Here is a 22,696-nt window from a genome sequence, read left to right as displayed (position 1 = left end):
GAAAAGGAACAAAAAAGAACTATAAAAAAACACCAGGAAACAATCAAGAAAATGGCAATAGGTATATATATATGTACACACTTAAAAAGAAGAAAGATTTCAATCAATAACATAATTTGATACCTTTAGTAACTAGAAAAAGAAGAGCAGGCTAAGCCCAAAACCAAGAGAAGGAAGGAAATAAAGATGAAAGTGAAGATATACAAAATAGAGAACACAAGTGCAAAAGAGAAAAATTTTTTTAAAAAGTTGGTTCTTTGGAAGGATCAATAAAATTGGTAAAGCTTTAGCTAGATTAAATAAGAAAAAAATTCAAAGAGTAAAAATTACTAGTATGAGAAATGAAAGTAAGAGTATTAACACTGACTTCCCTAAAATGAAAAGAATTATAAAGGAATACTAAGAACCAATTAGATAACCTAGATGAAATGGACAAATTCCTAGAAATATGTAAATTGCTAAAACTGACCCATAATGCATAAAAAATCTGAAGAAACTTAACGAAAGACAAAGAGACTGAATCAGTATTTTAAAACCTCCCATCAAAGAAAGGCCCAGCACCAGAGGGTTTCACTGGTCAGTTCTACTAAACATTTAGTGGAGAATCAACACCAATCCCTTTCAAACTCTTCCAAAAATAGAAGAGGAGTCAACATTTTCTAAGTCATCCTTGATGTCAGCATTACCCTGACAGCAAAGCCGAACAAAAACATCAAAAGAAAACTGCAGATAGTATCCCTAATGAATACAGATGCAAAAATTTCAACAAAATACTAGCAAACCAAATCCAGCAGTACATTAAAAACTATTATAAATCATGACCAAGTCGGATATATCCCAGTAATGCCAGGGTGTTTCAATGTATGAATACCAATTGATGTAATACATCACACTAATAGAATGAAGGACAAAAACTGCATCTGACAACATCCAACACCTTTTCATGACTAAACACACCCAGACCCACCTATAAACTAAGAATAGAAGAAAACTTCCTTAACATAAAGAGCATTTGTGAAAAACCTACAACTAACCTCATAATCATGGTGAGATATTGAAAGCCTTCCTCCAAGATCAAGAATAGACAAGGATGCCTTCTTTCACTGCTGCCATTTGTTTCATGGTACTGGAATTCTAGTCAGAGCAATTAGCAAGAAATAAAAGGCATCCAGACAGAAACAAAAAAGTAAAACTATACCTATTCACAGATACCTATTTTGAAGAAAAATCCTTAAAGAATCCATTTAAAAAATTAACAGAACAAAAATATGAATTCATCAAAGCTGTAGGATAGAACAACACATAGAAATCAGTTGTATTTTTAGTAGTAGCAATGAACAATCAGAAAATGGAAATTCCATTTACAACAGCATTCAGTAGAATGAAATATCCAGGAACAAATTTTGCTCAGGAGGTGAAAGACATGTAATGCTGAAAACTACAGAACATTGCTGAAAGGAATTAAAGACATAAATAAATGGAAAGACATCCCCATTCATGGATTAAAAGACGATTTTGTTAATGTATCAATGTTACGCAAAGCAATCTACAGATTGAATGCAATCCCTATGAAAGATCCAAAAGCTTTTTTGCAGAAATGGAAAAGATAATCCTCAAATTCATGTGGAATTGCAAAAGACTCTAAATAGCCAATACATATTAAGAACAACAAAGTTGGAGGAATCAACTTTCTAATCTCAAAATTTACTACAAAGCTACAGTAATCAAAAAGTGTGGTACTGGCAAAGAGACAGACATATAGACCAATGCTACAAAACTAAGAGTCCAGAAATAAATTCATATAAACCATTCCATGTCCAACTGAGTTTTGACAAGGTGTAAGACCATTACAATAGGCAGTCTTTTCAATAAATGGTGCTGGGACAACTGGCTATCCACATGCAAAATAATGACACTGGACTCTTATACCATACCATATAAAAAAATTAACTCAAATGGATTAATAATCTAATGTAAGAGCCAGACCTATGGATTTATAACAAGAAAATATAGGTGTGAATGTTTCTAACACTGAATTTGACAATGGACTATCAGACATCATATCAAAACTAACAGGTAACAAAGGAAAACAGTGGATTTCATCAAAACCAAAAACTCTTGTCCATTAATGTTTAATCAACATTATCAAAAAAGCATTAATCAGACAAGCTAAAAAAATAGTAGAAAGTATTGTACTGAATGTACCACAATTGTGACCTAATTCATATGTTTAATTCTAACCCCCAGTTTGATGGTATTAGGATATAAGATCTTTGGTAGGTGATTACTGCCCTAATAAAAGATAGCCCAGAGAGGTCCTTCCACTTTCTGCTGTGTAAGGACATAGGAGAAGACAACCATCTATGAATCAGGAAGCAGAGCCTCATCAGACACTGAATCTGCTGAAAAGTTCACATTTAGGTCTATAATCCACTTCAATTTAATTTTTATATAAGATATGAGGTATGAGGCTAGGTTCTTTCCTTTTTTTCTTCATATGGACATTCAGCTATTCTACAACTTGTTGAAAAGACTATCAATACTTTCCCTATTGAACTGCCCTGACACTTTTGCTTAAAAATTAGTTGACCATTTTTTTTTTAAATTTTCTTTTCCATGTAATACATGCCCTCCTTAATACCCACCACCAGGCTCATCCAACTCCCACCCCTCTCCCCTCCAAAACCCTCAGTTATTTCTCAGAGTCCACAGTCTCTCATGGTTTGTCTCCCCATCTGATTTTTCCCATCTCACTTCTCCTCTCCATCTCCCAATGTTCTTCATGTTATTCCCTATGTTCCACAAGTAAGTGAAACCATGAGATAATTGACTTTCTCTGCTTGACTTATTTCACTTATAATCTCTTCCAGTCCCATCCATGTTGATACAAAAGTTGGGTATTCATTCTTTCTGATGGAGGCATAATACTCCATTGTATATATGGACTATAACTTCTTTATCCATTCATCTGTTGAAGGGCATCCTGGCTCTTTCCACAGTTTGGCGACTGTGGCCATTGCTGCTATGAATGTTGGGGTACAGATGGCCCTTCTTTTCACTACATCTGTATCTTTGGGGTAAATACCCAGTATTTACCAGTATACTGGGTATAAATACCCAGTACTGCAATTGCAGTATATAGGGTAGCTCTATTTTTAACTTTTTGAGGAATCTCCACACTGTTTTCCAAAGTGGCTGTACCAACTTGTATTCCCACCAACAGTATAAGAGGGCTCCCCCTTCTCCACATCCTCTCCAACACACATTGTTTACTGTCTGGTTGATTTTGGTCATTCTAACTGGTGTAAGCTTTGTATCTCAAACCTCACATTGTATCTCAATGTGGTTTTAATTTGAAATTCCCTGATGGCTAAGGATGATGAACATTTTTTCATGTGTCTATTAGCCATTTGTATGCCTTCACTAGAGAAGTGTCTGTTCATGTCTTCTGCTCATTTTTTGACAGGATTATCTACTTTGTGTGTTGAGTATAAGGAGTTCTTTATAGATCATGGATATCAGCCCTTTATCTGTAGTGTCATTTGCAAATATCTTCTCCCATTCCGTGGGTTGCCTCTTTGTTTTATGGACTGTTTCCTTTGCTGTGTAGAAACTTTTGATCTTGATGAAGTCCCAAAAGTTCATTTCCGCTTGTTTCCTTTGCCTTTGGAGACATGTCTTGAAAGAAGTTGCTGTGGCCACTGTCGAAGAGGCTACTGCCTTTGTTCTCCTCTAGGATTTTGATAGATTCCTGCCTCATGTTGAGGTCTTTTATCCATTTCGAGTTTATCTTTGTGTATGGTGCAAGAGAATGGTCGAGTTTCATTCTACTTCACATAGCTGTCCAATTTTCCCAGCACCATTTATTGAAGAGACTGTCTTTTTTCCACTGTATATTTTTTCCTGCTTTGTTGAAGATTATTTGACCATAGAGTTGAGGGTCCATATCTGGGATCTCTACTCTTACACTGGTTTATGTATCTGTTTTTGTGCCAGTACCATGCTGTCTTGGTGGTCACAGCTTTACATTAAAGCTTGAAATCAGGCAATGTGATGCCCCAGGTTTGTTTTTCTTTTTCAACATTTCCTTAGCAATTTGGGATCTCTTCTGGTTCCATACACTTTTTAGGACTGTTTGTTCCAGCACTTTGAAAAATGTTGGTGGAATTTTGATCAGGATGACATTGAAAGTATAGATGGCTCTAGGCAGTATAGACATTTTAACAATGTTTATCCTTCCAATTCATGAGCATGGAATGCTCTTCCATCTTTTTCTGTCTTCTTCATGAAGTGAAGAACTCTTTCATGAGTGTTCTGTAGTTCCTCTAGTATGGATCCTTCACCTCTTTGGTTAGGTTTATTCCCAAGTATCTTATCGTTCTTGGTGCTACAGTAAATGAAGATTCCCTAATTTCCCTTTCTGTATTTTCATTGTTAGTGTATAAGAAAGCAACTGATTTCTGTACATTGATTTTGTATCCTGCTACATTACTGAATGGCTGTATGATTTCTAGTAGTTTGGGGGCAGAGTCTTTTGGGTTTTCCATATAGAGTATCAGGTCGTCCTCAAAGAAAGAGTTTGACTTCTTCTTTGCCGATTTGAATACCTTTTATTTCTTTTTGTTGTCTGAATACTGTTGCTAGGACTTCTAGTACTATGTTGAACAACAGTGGCAAGAGTGAATGAATATCCTTGTCATGTTCCTGACCTCAAAGGGAAGGCTGTCAGCTTTTCTGCACTGAGGATGATATTTGCTGTGGGTTTTTCATAGACAGAATTTATGAAGTTGAGGAATGTTCCCTCTATCCCTATACTTTGAATTGTTTTAATCAGGAAAGGATGTTGTATCTTGTCAAAAGCTTTTTCTGCATCAATTGAGAAAACCATGTGGTTCTTCTCTGTTTTCTTATTGATTTGTTCTATCACATTGACTGATTTGCAAATGTTGAACCACCGTTGCATCCCAGGGATAAATCCCACCTGGTCATGGTAGATAATCTTCTTAATGTACTACTGTTGGATGCTATTAGCTAGGTTCTTTTAGCTATTAGCTAGATTCTTTTAGCTATTAGCTAGATTCTTGTCGAGAATGTTGGCATCCATATTCACCAGGGATATTGGTCTGAAATTCTCCTTTTTGGTGGGGCCTTTGCCTGGTGTAGGGATCAGGGTAATGCTGGCTTCATAAAAAGCTTTCCTTCTATTTTTTCAAACAGCTTCAGGAGAATAGGTATTATTTCTTCTCTGAATGTTTGATACAATTCTCCAGGGAATCCATCAGGTCCTGGGCTCTTGTTTTTTGGGAGGTTTTTGATCACTGCTTCAATATCATTACTAGATATTGGTCTATTCAGGTTGTCAGTTTCTTCCTGATTCAGTTTTGGAAGTTTATAGTTTTCCAGGAATGCATCCATTTTTTTTTTTTTTAAAGATTTTATTTATTTATTTATTTGAGAGAGAGAGACAGTGAGACAGAGCATGAGCGAGGAGAAGGTCAGAGAGCGAAGCAGACTCCCCATGGAGCTGGGAGCCTGACGTGGGACTCGATCCCGGGACTCCAGGATCACGCCCTGAGCCGAAGGCAGTCGTCCAACCAACTGCGCCACCCAGGCGTCCCCGGAATGCATCCATTTTGTCTAGGTTGCTTAATTTATTGGTATATAAATAGTTGCCCATTTTTAAATATGTGGGTCTACTTCTGGAATTTTAGTTTTGTCCAGCTGATCTCTATGTTTATAATTTCTCTAATATCACACTGTCTTGATTACAGTAGTTTTAAAGTAAGTCTTAAAATCAGGTAAATGAGCATCTACATCTTTATTCTTTGATTACATTCATTAGTGTTTCAGTGTAAAGTGTTTCAACATGGAGATCTTGCACATATTTTGTTAGATAAATACATGTGAAAAAGTGTTTATTTCTTTTAGGTACTACTGCCTATGGCATTTCCAAAACTTTTAATTTCCATTTGTTCACAAGAAGAAATATTAATTTTTAGATATTGGCTTATTAACCTGCAAACTTTCACTTATAATAGCATTTTGATAGGTTCTGTGATTTTTTTTTCATAGATATTCACATTATCTGAGAATAGAGAAAGGTTTTCTTTCTTCCTTTCTACCTTTCCCTTCTTCTTCTTGCCTTACTGTCATGGTTAGTGTCAGAAAACATATTTTGTATGACTTTACTTCATTCAGATTTATAATGGATTTTTTATGACCCAGAATATGATATATCTGGGTTATTGTCTCATAGTTACATGAAAAAACAATGTATATTCACCTGGTTCGGGTAGTATGTTTTACAAATGTCTATTAGATTTAGATGGTTGACAGTGTTGTTCAATTCTTCTATAGCCTTACTGATTTTCTGTCTATTTATTCTATTAATTACTGAAAGAGAAGTGAACTCTTCAATACAACTATGGATTTGTCCAGTTTTGCTTTCAGTTCTCTCTTTTTACATCATGTATTTTTAAGCTGTGTTGCCGGGGTATAAACATTTAGAATCTTTATGTTTTATTGGTAAACTGACATCTGTGTTAATGTCTTTTTGGGGAGAGTTGAGGGATAAATGCTGGGCTGTGCATTCTCTTTGGCTTTATTCTGTTGTTCCATTGCTGTTAAATCTGTTGTTCAATTTTCTTAAGTGGGATACCAAGCTCACTGAAAAAGGAAAAAAATGTGATCTTCTGAACGTGCTTTTTAAAAAAGTAGGTGATGTCATTTAAGTCACAATGATCTCTTTTCTGATCAAGATTCTGATTATCGGGGGCATCTGGCTGGCTCAATTGGTTAAGCATCTGACTCTTGATTTCGGCTCAGGTAGTGATCTCAGGGTCGTGGGATCGAGTCCAGCGCTGGGCTCTGTGCGGGGCATGAAATCTGCTTGGGATTTTCTCTCCCCCTCTGCCTCTCCCTGCCCGCCCCTATTGTTTTTTTAATAGTTGAAAGTATCTTTCTCAAGTAGTTTTTCTTGGAAGTAAAAGTAGGTGCACTGAGTTTTACCTTACATGCATTTTAATGATGTTTTTCTTGACTTTCAATATTTTAAAGTGCACTTGGAGTTTTTAAGATTTAATCTGCACTCATGCCAACCTGCAACTAAGCATTTATCACAATGTTTTACATGGATTTTTCATTCATCAACTTTCTGCCCTTTAGAACACAGGCCCCCAGCTGCTTCACTCTACTGAGATCCACTCAAAAAAGACATCAGATGAAAGCCAAATATTATTTACAGCTTGCCCACATGCACTATACATCTGTGTTCATTTCAGATAAAAGGTTACAATGCAGGTCCAATGCAGGTGGAAATTACTAATCAGCTTCAATTGAGTAAGGGATCTACTTACAGGCTGAAAGGAAAAGGAGGAATGCAGTGGAGTCAAAAAGCAAAGCATATGCAAACACAGTGTAGGAGCACTGACTCCATCTTTGGCCCACTACCTTGTCCATGTTCACATGATGACCTCCCTTGGTGCTATGTGTTCCAGACCCCTTGGAGGTTAATATGTGCCATGACCAGAATACAGGGAGGCTTATCCTGGTCTTCCCTAAATATTTTTAGATAACTATTAGAAATAACATAGTTATTTCTTATGTAAAGATGGCACCACAAGGTCTGTTAAATTTTAGCTACCAAGGAAGTGTATGCAGATGCTTTGACCTCACAACAGTGCCCTCCCGCATGTTCCCTCCCTCACTCTATAAAATCATAGACTAAGGTCTGGATTCTAAGGAAAATAGATGTGTAGCTGTCAGATCCCTGCCTGTTCGATCCTGTAAGCAAGTTACCTTGAATAAAACTCTGTACTCTACATGGTGTTGCTTTGTTTTTCGGTATCAAAGTGCCTTCTCAGTTTGGGGGATACTTTACAGTCCCTCTTCCACTTTTGAACACACAGTCATTACTATTAAATAAAACATCAATATTCCCAAGAGACATGGTAATTGCCTACAGTTTTTAAAAAAGTATTCTTTCTAATGGCTTAAAGTAAGCCTCTAATTCTCTTTTTCTAGACTCCCTATCAAATTTGTTATCAATAGCTCCTAACCTTTCTTATATCCAAAATGCTATTTAACCTCCACCATAAGCTACTGACCAGACCTCTTCTTTCACAAGGAAGAGTAAGGCCACTTACTACACTCCACCAACTTCCCTTTGCTTTACCTCTAAGTTCTTCTCTATGGTCCTGCGTTGGCTGAAAGACATGCCCTTTGCAGTCATCATCCTTTTGTGCAAGTATATAGCCTCCTTTCTTCAACAAAGGTTTCACCTGTGTCATTGAGTTCCTATTTGCCTCTTTCTGCACAAGCACACTCTAGCACCACCTCATGCAAAAATATGCCCACTTAATTTTCCAGCATTTTTTCAGTACCTACCAAATGCAAACTCACTGAATTACTATGAGAGATAAAGTTAAAAAAAAAAAATCCAATCCTCCTTTCAGCAAACTTAAAAGTTAGTGGGAAAGATGAACAGCTAAATAATTATAATCTTGTGTAAATAGTTTGAGAGCAAAGGCTTATACAGTATAGTCATGATGTAAAGGAAAGAAAAGTTAATCCTGCTTGGTTCCTGAGGAATTATCTTTTAAAAAATATTTTTATCAAGATTACTCTTTTCTTCCCTTGCTACAGACAGCTCAGGTCTCCTCTAGCATAAACCATCCCAAGATGCTTAAACTAACATCTCTGTCATCACTAGCACATTTTTTTAAAAGGCCACTTATATTATCTACAGATCCAATTCACTGTCTTTTATTCATTCATGTCTTAAGTAAATGTGATCTGGCTTTTGATTTCCACCACTACGTTGACACCTTTCACCAAATCAAAGTTGGGTAACCCACTCAACAACCCCAGTCACCTTTTCTTAGTCTTCCTTTTACACAGTCTCTGCTATGAAAGACACATATGGGCCCTCTTCTCAAAATTCTCTGTGACCTGTGTGATACTTCTTTTCCCTAATATATTTCCCTTCTCTCCCTTTTTTGTTCAGTCTTTTCTGATTTCATTTCTCACTGCTGACAAAAGGGAAGCTTTGGCCAAGACTCCATTTTAAGACATGGCTTCTGACACCCTACCTCTGCTCTCCATTATCTTGTTCTCCCTTTCTCCCACACACACAAAAAACTCATATTAATCACCCTTAAGTAAACTGGGGATGAGAGAAGAAAAAAAAGAGAAAAAAGCGGAGTAGAAAGTCTGACTTTAGTTCTGGTTCTACCACTAACATATTAGCTGTGCATCCATGGGCACATCATATCATATGTGGCTCCATAAGGGGTGCCTGGGTGGCTCAGTGGGTTAAAGCCTCTGCCTTCGGCTCGGGTCATGGTCCCGGGATCCTGGGATTGAGCCCCACGTCAGGCTCTCTGCTCAGCGGGGAGCCTGCTTCCCCCCCACCCCTCTATTTGCTTCTCTGCCCACTTGTGATCTGTCAAATAAAAAAATAAAATCTTTAAAAAAAAGAGAGAGAGAGAATCGCTTCCTCATGCTCCTTCCAACCCCACAGTTCCATACTTCTAACTGGGAAGAACATCAGATTTCCAGTTCTGACTTCTCTAATGAAGGACAAATCCATATTCTGTCTGCCAATTAAATATCCCACCCTTAAATTCTACCCACTGAAACTCTTAACACACTACATATGTTAATGAAGTTAAATTTAAAAAAAAAAAAAAAGAAAAGAAAAAAAATCCCTCCTCTAAACCTAATCTCTCAAACCAACTTCTTTCAAGTTGTCTATTAATGTTTATGTACTGGGGCCTCCATTATCTTAAGCTTGAAATCCTAATAATCTATACATTGACTGTGTTTTATTTTTGCATTCTCTTTTCCTAATTCCCACTCTCCATCCCCCACACCCGCCCTGGCATAATTCAAAGAGTTTATCGTTTGGAGGTTGAAAGGTGGCAGCAGAAGAGGAGAACCCAGGCTCGCCCCATATCATGACTACAACTAGAGAACTACAAATCATCCTTAATACCTCAGAAATTGACCTGAACTGGCAGAACAAACTCCACAGTGAAAGGCAGAGAAGAGGCCACATCAAAGAAGGTAGGAAGTGCAGAGATATGATTTGGGAGAAAGGAGTCACCACTGCATAGGGAGGGAGCCCTGGTCGTGGAAAACAGGAAGAGACAGACTAACTCACAGGCCAGCTCATGGGAAAAGAAATCCCTATAGCAATTGGCTTGAAAAGTGAGAGGGAAAGAATTTCTTGAGTTCTTGCAACCAGCAGGGCTTAAACACTGGAGTTTTAAAGGTCGGCAGGCTTGGCTCTGGGAGAGCTTGGAGGGTACTGGGGTTGCTCTTGGAGAACAGGCAAGGACAATAGTCTGGGGAACACACAGCCTGGGAAGAGCAATCTGAAGAGTGCCTATGGCAAACAGTGAAGAGATTATTTGCTCATCTTGGTAGGCATCACAGAGAGAAAGTGTTCATGAGACTCCTTTAGGAACAAAGGAATAGAGGGTGCCATTTCCCTCCCTGGCCCAGCATACGCACAGAGCCACCTGTGGGAAGCAATGCAATGCATTGCTTGCTTATACCAAGCACTGTCCCCCCACACTCTGGTGGAATTGCCCTTCCCGCTCACCTTGCCTCAGTCCCAGAGCTCAGAACCCCTCCCCGAGAAATCCAGCCCAAACACCCGCTCACACAATGTCCCCTGACTCAGGAGTTTCGTAAAGTCTCAGTTCTGGCAGCATAGCAATAGGTATCATTCCACAAACAGGCCAGAGAACACCTAGTTAAATCATGCCAAGACTCAGGCAAGGGACAAAACTGTTCACAACGGGCAAAGATAGCTTTTGCAGATGACTGGTCTGACGGATAAAGCAGCCAGGACAAAATAGCAGAGCTCACAGAGCACACACTGGAAACACTCCCAGAAGCATCAGGCCCTGGGAAACAGAGGGTACTATGTGGCAGGGCACCATAGGACCACTTCTTCATAAGGCCATTAACCACAAAAAAAGGAGATGTGGCTGACTTTCCTAACACAAAGAAAGACTTACATAAAATGAGGAGAGAGAAAAATTTATCCCAAATAAAAGAACAGGAAAAGGCCATGGCCAATGATCTAAGCAAAACAGATACAGGTAACATGCCTGATAGAGAATTTAAAGTAATGATCATAAGGATACTCAATGGACTAGAGAAAAGAGTGGAAGACATGAGTGAGACCCTAAACAGAGACAAGGAATAACATAGCAGAGAAAAAGGACACAATACAAGAAATAAGAAACACACCTGATGGAAAGAACAGCAGGCTGGAAGAAGCAGAAGAATGACTTAATGACATAGAAGAAGAGTAATGGAAAGTAATCAAGCTGAACAAAAGACAGAAAAAAGAATTATAAAAATGAGAATAGACTTAGGGAACTCTCACTCTATCAAACAAAGTAACATTCATATTATAGGAGTCCCAGAAGAAGGAGGAGAGAGAAAGAAGGGGACAGAGAATTAATTTGAAGAGATAACAGCTGAAAACTTTTGTAATCTGGGGGAAAAAAAACCCAGATCCAGGTGGCATTGAGAACTCTCACCAAATTCAACAAAATCAGACTGATGCCAAGACATATTATAACTATATTAGCAAAATATACTGATAAAGGAAAAATTTCAAACCAGCAAGACAAAAAGAGACAGTAACTTCCAAGGGAAAAATCCATAAAGCAAGCAGAAGATTATTTTTAGCAGAACATTTCTAAGCCAGAATGCATTGTCATGATATATTCAAAGTACTGAATGGAAAAATCTGCAGCCAAAAATACTCTATCCACCAAAGCTATCAACTTAGAATAGGAGGAGAGGTAAAGAGTTTCCCAGACAAACAAAAACTAAAGTAGTTCATGACCACTAAACCAGATCTTCAAGAAATATTAAAGGGGACACACTGAGTGGAAGAAACCAACCAGAAGTGACAGTATAAGGGTAGGAAACACCTAAATATGAGTATTTCTGTAAAAAATCAGTCAAGGAACTCGCAAAATAATAGAATATAAAATATAAGAGCATATACCTAAAAAGTGGGTAAGAAAGTAATAAAAAATGGGTTCAAACTTAATAATCAATTCAACATAGACTGTTATATGCAAAAGAGACTATATAAAAACCTAATGGAAACCATATATAGAAAACCACTAATAAAAATGCAAAGAATAAAGAGAAAGATTTCCTAATATATCACTAAAGAAAAGAGACAAATCACGAAAGGGAGAAGAAAAGATCAGAGAAAATCCTCAGAAACAACCACAAAACAAATAATAAAATGACAATAAATACATTATCTATCAGTAATTACTTTGAATGTAAACAGACTCCAATCAAAAGACACGGGTGACAGAGTGGGTAAAAAAAAAGAAGACCCACTATATGCTGCCTACAAGAGACTCATTTTAGACCTAACGACACCCACATATTAACAATGAAGGGATGGAGAAACATTTAATGCAAATGGATGTCAAAAGAAAGCTGTACTATGGGTGCCTGGGTAGCTTAGTCGGTTAAGCATCTGCCTTCAGCTCAGGTCATGATCCTGGGGTCCGGGGATTGAGTCCCACACCGGGCTCCCTTCTCAGCGCGGAGCCTGCTTTTCACTCTGTTTCTCTCTCATAAATAAATAAATAAAATCTTTTTAAAAAAGGATAAAAAGAAAAAGAAAGCCAGAGTAGCAATACTTACAGACTGGACAAAACAAACTTTAAAACAAAGACTGTAACAGAAGACAAAGGGTACTATATCATAATAAAGGGGACAATACAACAAGAAGATTGTAAATATTTATGTACTAAACATAGGAGCACGCAATACATTAAACAGGTGAATAACAAACATAAAGGAACTAGACAATAATAACAGAGTAATAGTAGGGGACTTTAACTCCCCCCTTACAACAACAGATCATCTAAACAGAAAATCAACAAGGAAACAATTACTTTATATGACACACTGGAAGAGACAGATTTAATAGATATAGTCAGAACATTCCATTCTAAAACAGGAGAATACACATTCTTTTCAAGTGTACACAGAACTTTCTCTACAACAGATCACATATCAGACCACAAAACAACTCTGAACAAATTCAAGATGACTGAAGTCTTACCATACATCCTCTCTGATCACAGCACTATGAAACTAGAAGTCAACAACTAGAAAAACCTAGAAAGACCATAAATACATGGAAATTAAACAACATAAACAACATGCTAGTAAACAATGAATGTATTAACCAGGAAATAAAAGAAGAAATAAAAAAGTACACTGAAACAAATGAAAATAAAAACACAATGGCCCCAAACTTCTGGACTACAGCAAAAGTAGTTCTAGGAGGAAAATACATGGCAATACAGGCCTACCTCAAGAAGCAAGAAAAGCCTCAAATACACAATCTTACCTTACACCTAAAGAAGCTAGAAAAGAGCAACAAACAAAACCTAAAACCAGCAGGTGGGAGGAAATAACAATGATTAGAACAGAAATAAATGATTTAGAAACTAAAAAAACAATAGAACAGATCAATGAAACCAGGAGCTGGTTCTTTGAAATAACCAATAAAATTGATATACCTCTAGCCAAACCTATTAAAAAGAGGAAAGACTCAAATAAAATTACAAATGAGGAGAGGGGCGCCTGGGTGGCTCAGTGGGTTAAAGGGTCTGCCTTCAGCTCAGGTCATGGTCTTGGGGTCCTGAGATTGAGCCCCGCATCGGGCTCCCTGCTTGGCAGAGAGACTTCTTCCTCCTCTCTCCCTCTCTGCCTGCCTCTCTGCCCACTTGTGATCTCTGTCAAATAAATAAATAAAATCTTAAAAAAAAAAATGAGGAGAAATAACAACCACACCACAGAAATACAAACAATTATAAAAGAATATTATGAAAAACTATATGCCAACAAATTAGACAACCTAAGAAATAGATAAATACCTAGAAACATATAAACTACCAAAACTGAAACAGGAAGCAAAAGAAAAGTTGAACAGACTGATTAGCAGAAAAGAAACTGAATTAGTATTAAAAAAAATTCCCCAAAAAAGTCCCCAACCAGATGGGTTCACATGCAAATTGTATCAAACATTTAAAGAAGAGTTAATACCTATTGTTCTCAAACTATTCCAAAAAAGTAGAAAAGAAAACTTTCAAACTCATTCTATGAGGCCATTACCCTGATAATCACCACCAGATAAAAGACTCCACAAAAAAGAAAAATTCAGGCCAATACCCCTGATGAACACAGATGCAAAAATTCTCAACAAAATACTAGCAAACCAAATCCAAAATACATTTTAAAAAGTCAGCCACCATGATCAAGTGGGATTTATTCATGGGTTGCAAAGTGGTTCAACATCCCAAATCAATCAACATGTAACGGTCACATTGAAAAGAGAAAGAATAAGAACAATATGATCATTTCAATAGATGAAAAAAAAAAGGCATTTGACAAAGTGCAACATCTTTTCATGAAAAAAGCCCTAAACAAAGTACATTTAAAGGGAACATCCCTCAACATAATAAAAGCCCTATGTGAAAAACCCTATGTGAAAAGCCCTATGTGAAAAATAGCTAACATCATTGTTAATGGGGAACATGACAAGTATATCCACTTGCATCACTTTTATTCAACATAGTACTAAAAGTCCTAGCCATAGCAGTCAGACAACAAAAAGAAATAAAAGACATCTAAACTGGTAAGGAAGAAGTAAAACTTTCACTATTTGCAGATTATGAGATACTGTATAAAGAAATCTTGGAAGACTCCACTAAAAAATGCTAGAACTGATCAAAGAATTCAGTAAGTCGCAGGATACAAAGTCAACTTACAGAAATCTGTTGCATTTCTATACACCAATAATGAAGCAACAGGAACAGAAATTAAGAAAATACCATTTACAATTGCACCGAAAGTAATGAGATACCTAGGAATAAACCTAACCAAAGAGATGAAAGACCTGTATTCTGAAAACTATGAAACTCTGATGAAAGAAATTGAAAATGACACAAAGATAAATAAAGACATTCCATGACCATGGACTGGAATGGAAGAATACTATTAAAAGAACGATACTACCCAAAGCAACCTACACATTTAATACAGTCCTTATCAAAATTTCTAGTTCTCTCAAAGAACAAATAATCCTTAAATTTGTATGGAACCACAAAGGACCTGGAATAGCCAAGATAATCTTGAAAAGTAAGATTTACTTGAAAAGTAAAGCAGGAGGGTCACAATTCCACACTTCAAGTTATATTACAAAGCTGTAGTGGTCAAAACACTATGGTACTGGCATAAAAATAGACACATACATTAATGGAACAAAACAGAAGGTCCAGAAATAAAACCACAATTATATGGTCAATTAATCTTCAACAAAGCAGAAACTATCCACTGGGAAAAAGAAGGTCTCTTCAACAAATGGTGTTGGGAAAACTGAACAATCACATGCAAAGTAACAAAACTGGACCACTCTCTTAACACTAAACACAAAAATAAATTCAAAATGGATTAAAGATTTTATTTTTTATTTATTTGACAGAGAGAGATTACAAGTAGGCAGAGAGGCAGGCAGAGAGAGAGAGGAGGAAGCAAGCTCCCTGCTGAGCAGAGAGCCCGATGCGGGACTCGATCCCAGGACCCTGAGATCATGACCCAAGCCGAAGGCAGAGGCCCAACCCACTGAGCCACCCAGGCGCCCCGACTTGAGACTTGAAACCACCAAATCCTAGAAGAGAATACAGGCAGTAAGTAACCTCTATGACAATGGCGGTAACAATTTTTTTCTACATATGTCTCCCGAGGCAAGGGAAACAAAAGTAAATAAACTATTGGGACTGCATCAAAATGAAAAGCTTCTGCATAGCAAAGGAAACAAGCAACAAAATTAAAAGGCAACCTATGGAATGGGAGTAGATATCTGTAATAACATAGCCAATAATCCAAAACTCAACACCCAACAACTGAGTAATCCAATTAAAAATGGGCAAAAGATGGGCGCCTGGGTGGCTCAGTGGGTTAAGCCGCTGCCTTCGGCTCAGGTCATGATCTCAGGGTCCTGGGATCAAGTCCCACATCAGGCTCTCTGCTCAGCAGGGAGCCTGCTTCCTCCTCTCTCTCTCTGCCTGCCTCTCTGCCTACTTGTAATCTCTCTCTGTCAAATAAATAAATAAAATCTTTAAAAAAAAAAAATGAGCAAAAGACACAAACAGACATTTCTTCGGAGAAGACACAAAGATGGTCAAGAGATGCATGAAAAGATGTTCACATCATCATTTACCATCTGGGAAATGCAAATCAAAATTACAATATCACCTCATATCTGTCAGAATGGCTAAAATCAACAACACAAGAAACAAGTGTTGGTATGGGTGTGGAGAAAAGGGAACCCTTCTGCCCTCTTGGTAGGAATCCAAACTGGTGCAGCCACTTCGCAAACCAGTATAAAGGTGCCTCAAAATGTTATGAAAAAGAACTATCCTGGGGCGCCTGGTGGCTCAGCTGGTTAAATGACTGCCTTCGGCTCAGGTCATGATCCTGGGGTCCCAGGATAGAATCCCACATTGGGCTCCCTGCTCGGCAGGGAATCTGCTTCTCCCACTGACCTCTCTCCTCTCAGGATCTCTCTCTCAAATAAATAAATAAAATCTAAAAAAAAAAGAAAAAAGGAACTACCCTATGATCCAGCAACTGTACTACTAGGTATTTGCTCAAAGGATACAAAATTACAGATCTGAAGGTACACCCAATGTTTATAACAGCTAAATTATGGAAAGAGCCCAAATGTTCATTGACTGATAAATGGATAAAAAAGATACGGTATAGGCACATGCACACGCACACGCACATGCATGTCCCAATGGAATATTGCTCAGCCATCAAAAAGAATAAAATCTTGCCATTTGCAATAAGTTGGATGGAACCAGAGTATATTATGCTACGTGAAGTAAGTCAGTCAGAGAAAAAAAATTCCAGATGATCTCACTCATATGTAGAACTTAAGAAAGGAAACAAATGAACATATGGGAAGGGGGAAAAGAAAAAAAGGAGAGAGGGAAACAAGCTATAAGAGACTCTTAATGGTAGAAAACAGGCTGAGGAATCAGGAAGCGAGGTGGGTGGGGGATGGGCTAGATGGGTGAAGGGTATTAAGGAGGGTCCCTGTTATGATGAGCACTGGGTGTTGTATGTAAGTGATGGTCACTGAATTCTACTCCAGAAACCAATACTGCACTGTATATTAACTACCTAAAATTTAAATCTTTTTAAAAAAAGGTTAAAAATAGATCTACCTTATGATCAAGCAATCACACTACTGGGCATTTACCCAAAAAATATAAAAACATGAATTTAAAAGCATACATGCACCCCTATGTTCATAGCAGCACTATTTACAATAGCCAAAATATGGAAGTAGCCAAAGTGTCCATCAACTAATGAATAGATAAAGATGTGGTATATATACATAATGGAATATTATTCAGCCATAATAAAGAATGAAGTCTTGCCATTTGCAAGGACATGGATGGAGCTAGAATGCATAATGCTCAGCAAAATAAGTCAGAGAATGACAAATACTGTATGAATTTATTCATATGTGGAATTTAAGAAGCGGAAAAAAAAATTAAAAAAGAAAAGAAAAAAGGAGAGACAAACCAAAAACCAAACTGTTAACTCTAGAGAACACATTGATTGTTACCAGGGGTAAGTGGGTGGGGGACGACTTAAAAAGTGGTGAGGATTAAGGACTGCACTTGTTCTGATGAGCACAGGGAGATGTATGGAATTATCGAATCTCTATGTTGTATACCTGGAACTAGTATCATACCATATGTTAACTAACTAGAATTAAAATAGCAACATTAAAAAAAAAAAAAAAAGAGGATCTCTTCCACTCAGTATTCCTTGGCTTCCTCAATTGGTTATCATTCTTCCTCTTCAGAAAACCTAAGACCTTCTATGTGTACCTCTCTCATTACACTTGGCATATGTTTCTCCCCAGACTCTGGTTGTGTAGGAGCAGGATTTATAGGATTCTTTGCATCTTAAAATAGCACCTTGAGCACTGCCTTACCCAGAGTACTGTAAAACTCCAAGATTTGAACTGAATTAACTAGATTTAATCTAAATTTTGGACACTGTAAAAGAAGTAGGGTTTCTAAGTACTTATTTTAAGAAAAAATAATTGAGGATACATAATGATTTGGATGTTCCAGCTCTAAAACATATATTGCTTCTTTAAAGGAGATTTTTTAAAAAATATTTTATTTATTTATTTGAGAGAGAGACAGTGAGAGAGAAGATGAGCGAGGAGAAGGTCAGAGAGAGAAGCAGACTCCCTGTGGAGCTGGGAGCCCAATGCGAGACTCGATCCCGGGACTCCAGGATCATACCTGAACTGAAAGCAGTCGCTCAACCAACTGAGCCACCCAGGCACTCCAAACATACACTGCTTCTTAAGCTAAGGAAGGCAATGTTCCTCTTGACTCCTCAAATTCTAAGTCAATTCTAAAGAACACTATAGACAGCAATGCCACTATATTCTTAAAAGCACATTTACTAAATTGCTCTTAAATATTTGAGTATTTCCTTTTTTTAATCTCAATTATTTAGAAGACAAAGCATTTTGGCAGATTATTCAACCTAATGAACTGTCATCAGAAGCACAGATTTAACACAGCAAGACGTGATGCCTATCAAAACATTTTAGCCACTATGTTATCTTTTGCTTTAACCTACATGAAGCACAGAAAACAATTTCCCAAAATAAAATATGATGGCATTAATTTTCAGCTTCATTAACATGCTTCAATGCATTCCTCTAAAAATTTATTTTTTAAAAATGTTCTTAATTGAGATAGTAAAACAAATGGAGAGGGAAAAAAAGCCTTCCAGCTTCCTTTATTACCAAGAAAAGAATGCAGTCTAGCAGACAGAAGAACAGAATTTCCAAGGACTAGAAGCTGGGCAAATCAAGGTTTTTGCTTCCTCCTCCTGGAAGATAGGGTGTGTGATGTGAGGCCTGACGAACAGTCAGTGAAACCAAGAGGAACGGTGTGGCGCCTCATTACTGAGGATGCCTGGCAGAATCTGACCTACCTGGTGAATCCCTCCGGGAGAGATCTTGTAGGACTGCAACTTCTGTTTCAGCAGCTCCTGATCGCTGTGACGGAATGGGCACCCTGACAACAAAAAACAAGCCAACACACCAACAAGGTTATTTACCCAGGACCTGGTACAATACCACACTCGAGAGACCGTCTAAGCTCCCCTTAATTGTCTAACAGCTTATTAATAAAAAAGTTAATTGCCCATGGGTACAACTGCTTTCCTCTCTTTATCTAAATGACGACTTAGTTGTACAGTTATCAGGGTACTACAGGCTCAAGAGTTACATAAAACATTACAGCATTCTTGGGTGAAGTTGCCCACTCACTAGGAAGAGGAAACAGTTTTAATTATGCTACTTGCTAACAAGCAAAGATAATCACAAAAGTAGCTGTAGTTGATCTAAAAACTTCATACAATCTCACATATTATTGGTATTTTTAAAAATTACAGGAAAAGCCTATGAGGAGGAAGATAATAAAAACAAAAAAAAATGTACAAACTCTAAGAAATATAAAAATCTCACATCATTTTCAGATGTCTATTTCCCAGAGAGTAAAATCCATATAAATTCAGAGGAATCACTGTTAAGAATGAGACAGACAAAAAGGAAAGTATTTTATAGGAAAATAACTTATAATAGATACATGTTACCTCTGTATTATTTCAAGAGTAACACAATAATAAAGATGGACAAGTAAATATTTGCATAAATAAGAACACAAAAGAACTAAAATGTAAAAATTGTATTACCAGACCAAAATCTATAAAAGTTTAGATGTTTTAATAAGATGCTGCAATGGTAAATCAAATACCTTATTTTAAAATTTAATATAGGAAGTCAGATTACTTTTTTTAGGTACACAGATGATGGATCTATAAGTTAAACTGAAACAACTGTGCATTTTTAATGAAAACAATGGGAAATTGCTTGCAGCAAAAATAGAAAAAAGCCTAGATGCCAAACAAATATGACTACCAAAAATCGTCACTACAAATAATAAAATTCACAAAAAGTCATAGCTTACACTTCATTCAGATCAAAACTGTAATAATTTTTAGTATAAGGAAACATTTGAGAAGCTGTGCAACATCTGGTTAAGAGAGTCTGGAGCTAAAATGTCAGTGTTTGAATCTCAGTTTACCACTTACTAAGTGGGAGACCATAGGTAAATTTTGTATCTTGTTGCTGACTCAGATTCCCTTTCTGTCAAGTGAGGGAAATAATCATTCACAGAGTTCTTGTAACAATGGAAATATAAAGCTCTTATATGCTCTTGGCACACAATAAACACTCAACATGTATTAGCTATCATTATGATTCTCAAAAAAACCCCATCTTGGTAACGAAATTTCAAAAGATTCCAAAAAGAAAGAAATTAGGCTGCACAAGGAATTCTTGGTTCAGCCCAGAATTTTTAAAGAACACAAAAAAGGATATTAATTGAATTATCCAAATTACATTTAAAATAATGACTGTATCCTATGAAAAAGGTAACAAAGGACAAAGGCAAGAAGAAAGTGAGGACTGCCAAGGTACTAAAGGTCACAAAAAAAGTGTTCTAAAGCTACACTGACAATAAGCAGAACAGAGAAAAACCAGATTCCTACTTAGAGAAGCCGGTGTTATTTTAACAGATGACTGAAAGACAGTAAAACTCAGTAACTCCTGTTTATTTTGTCTCTATCTTCCATATCAGAGGAAGCGATCTTCAAAACTAAAAAGGGCTGAAGTAAGTAACTGAAAATGAAGTGAATGCATATCCAGTTATGTCTTTGACAAGCCTTCCAACGTACGTTTGTGGAAGAGATGGATAAACATAGTCTGGAGTATAGTTACACACAGATTCACAACTGGTTGAACAATCATTCCAAGAAGTGCTGCTTAATGAAATAATATCAACACGGGACGAGACAGTTTTATAAATAACATAAAAGGAAAAAGACAAAGACTTCTGGTTTCCAGTCTGGCTCATGAGAAGCTTACATGTCATCACTACATCCTAGCAAGGAAAAAGCTGAACAAACTAGAAAAATCAACAACTCTGCTTAGACTCATCAGAGAAGTAAGATCATTTGAAGAGAGAGGCAGCTACAGAGAATCACAACATACCAGAACAGAAATCTCTGGAGGAAGCAGTGCTGGGTTGGAAAAACCTAACCTGTAACTGACAAATTTCTGAAGTCTGGACAAATCTGAGAGTTTAAAACTCTAAGGAGACCTAGTCTTGGGAGGCCCTATACTTTGGAAGTTTAACTTCCAGGAGCTCTACCAGGTGCTCATGGTAAGTAACAGAGAAATTCTCTTGTGCTTCTGGCATGGGGAGGGGAAAAGTAACCATTTTGACACTCTAGAGCTATCCTGCCCTCTGAACAAACTATTTTACCTGAGCCTAAACTTCTGGGGTTTTATGAGAGCCTAACCTTCAGGGTGGTGGGGGGATATACAACTCCAGTCTCTCCTAGCCATCCTGTCCCACCTGGGGGGAATAACTGAGGGTCATGTTGAAATTCATAGCCCAGGGCCACAGGCTCACTACAAGACTAATCAGGACTACAGAATACCACCCTCTCCACCTCCCTACGTACCACCATATTACCAAAGGCTTATTTTTGGAATTCTTTCTACCCAATATGTCATGTCTACCTTTTAAGAAAAAATTACAAGGCTTATCAAAAGGCAAAAAATAAAGTTTGAAGAGATTGAACAAACATCAGAACTAGAGTCAGATATTGCAGGGATATTAGAATTATCTGACCGAGAATTTAAAATAACTGATTAATGCTAAGAGCTCTAATGGGAAAAACAGACAATGTATAAACACAGGTAATGTAAGCAGAAAGATGGAAATCCTGAGAATCAAAAAGATATGCTAGAGATCTAAAACACTATAATGGAAATGAAGAATGTCTTTGCTGGGCTTATTAGTAGACATGGCTGAGGGAAGAATCTCTAAGCTTGAGGATGTATCAAATAGAAACTTCTAAAATTGAAAAACAAAGAGAGAACAACTAAAAAAAGTAAAAACAGAATATCCAAGAACTGTGGGACACTATGAAAGGTGGTAGTGAGAATACCAGAAGAAGAGATAAAGGAAGGAACAGAAGCAATATTGAGGCAATAGTGACAGAGAATTTTCCCCCAAATAAATGTTAGGCACCAAACTACAGATCCAGGAAGTCCAAAGAACAACAAGCAGTATAAATGCCCCCCAAAACACAGCTTAGATATACCACATTCATACTTCAGAAAACCAAAAATAAAGAAAAAAATCTTAAAAGCCAGATGTAAAAAACACTTTACTTACAAAGAAGCAAAGATAACAATTATATCTAACTTATCCTCAGAAACGATACAAGCAAGAGAGTGGAGTGACTGATTGACTGACTGACTGACTGTTTTTAGAGTGAAATATTTAAAGAGTAGAGAAAGAGGTGGGGGCAGGGAGGAACCTCCACAAATCTAGAATTCTGTACCCTCTGAAATTATCTTCAAAAGACAGGGAGTAATAGACTTTTCTCAGACAAATCAGAAGTGACACTATTTGTTGTCAGCGGACCTTAAGACAAGAAATGTTAAAAA

General features: G+C 37.2%; 1 protein-coding gene across 2 annotated transcripts in view; it reads right to left on the bottom strand.

The window, feature by feature from the left end:
* Positions 1-22,696, bottom strand: part of PRIM2 (DNA primase subunit 2) — a 381,685-nt gene that overhangs the window by 31,545 nt on the left and 327,444 nt on the right. For both annotated transcript variants that reach the window (XM_044253579.1, XM_044253588.1), the window contains exon 12: positions 19,105-19,187. In XM_044253579.1, the coding sequence (XP_044109514.1) occupies positions 19,105-19,187 (83 nt within the window). The remainder of the gene's footprint in view (positions 1-19,104; positions 19,188-22,696) is intronic.

The sequence above is a fragment of the Neovison vison genome, chromosome 1, assembly GCF_020171115.1.
Source record: "Neovison vison isolate M4711 chromosome 1, ASM_NN_V1, whole genome shotgun sequence".
Taxonomy (NCBI): Eukaryota; Metazoa; Chordata; class Mammalia; order Carnivora; family Mustelidae; genus Neogale; species Neogale vison.
Note: the sequence above shows the minus strand (reverse complement) of the source record. Positions and strands in the feature narration are given on the sequence as shown.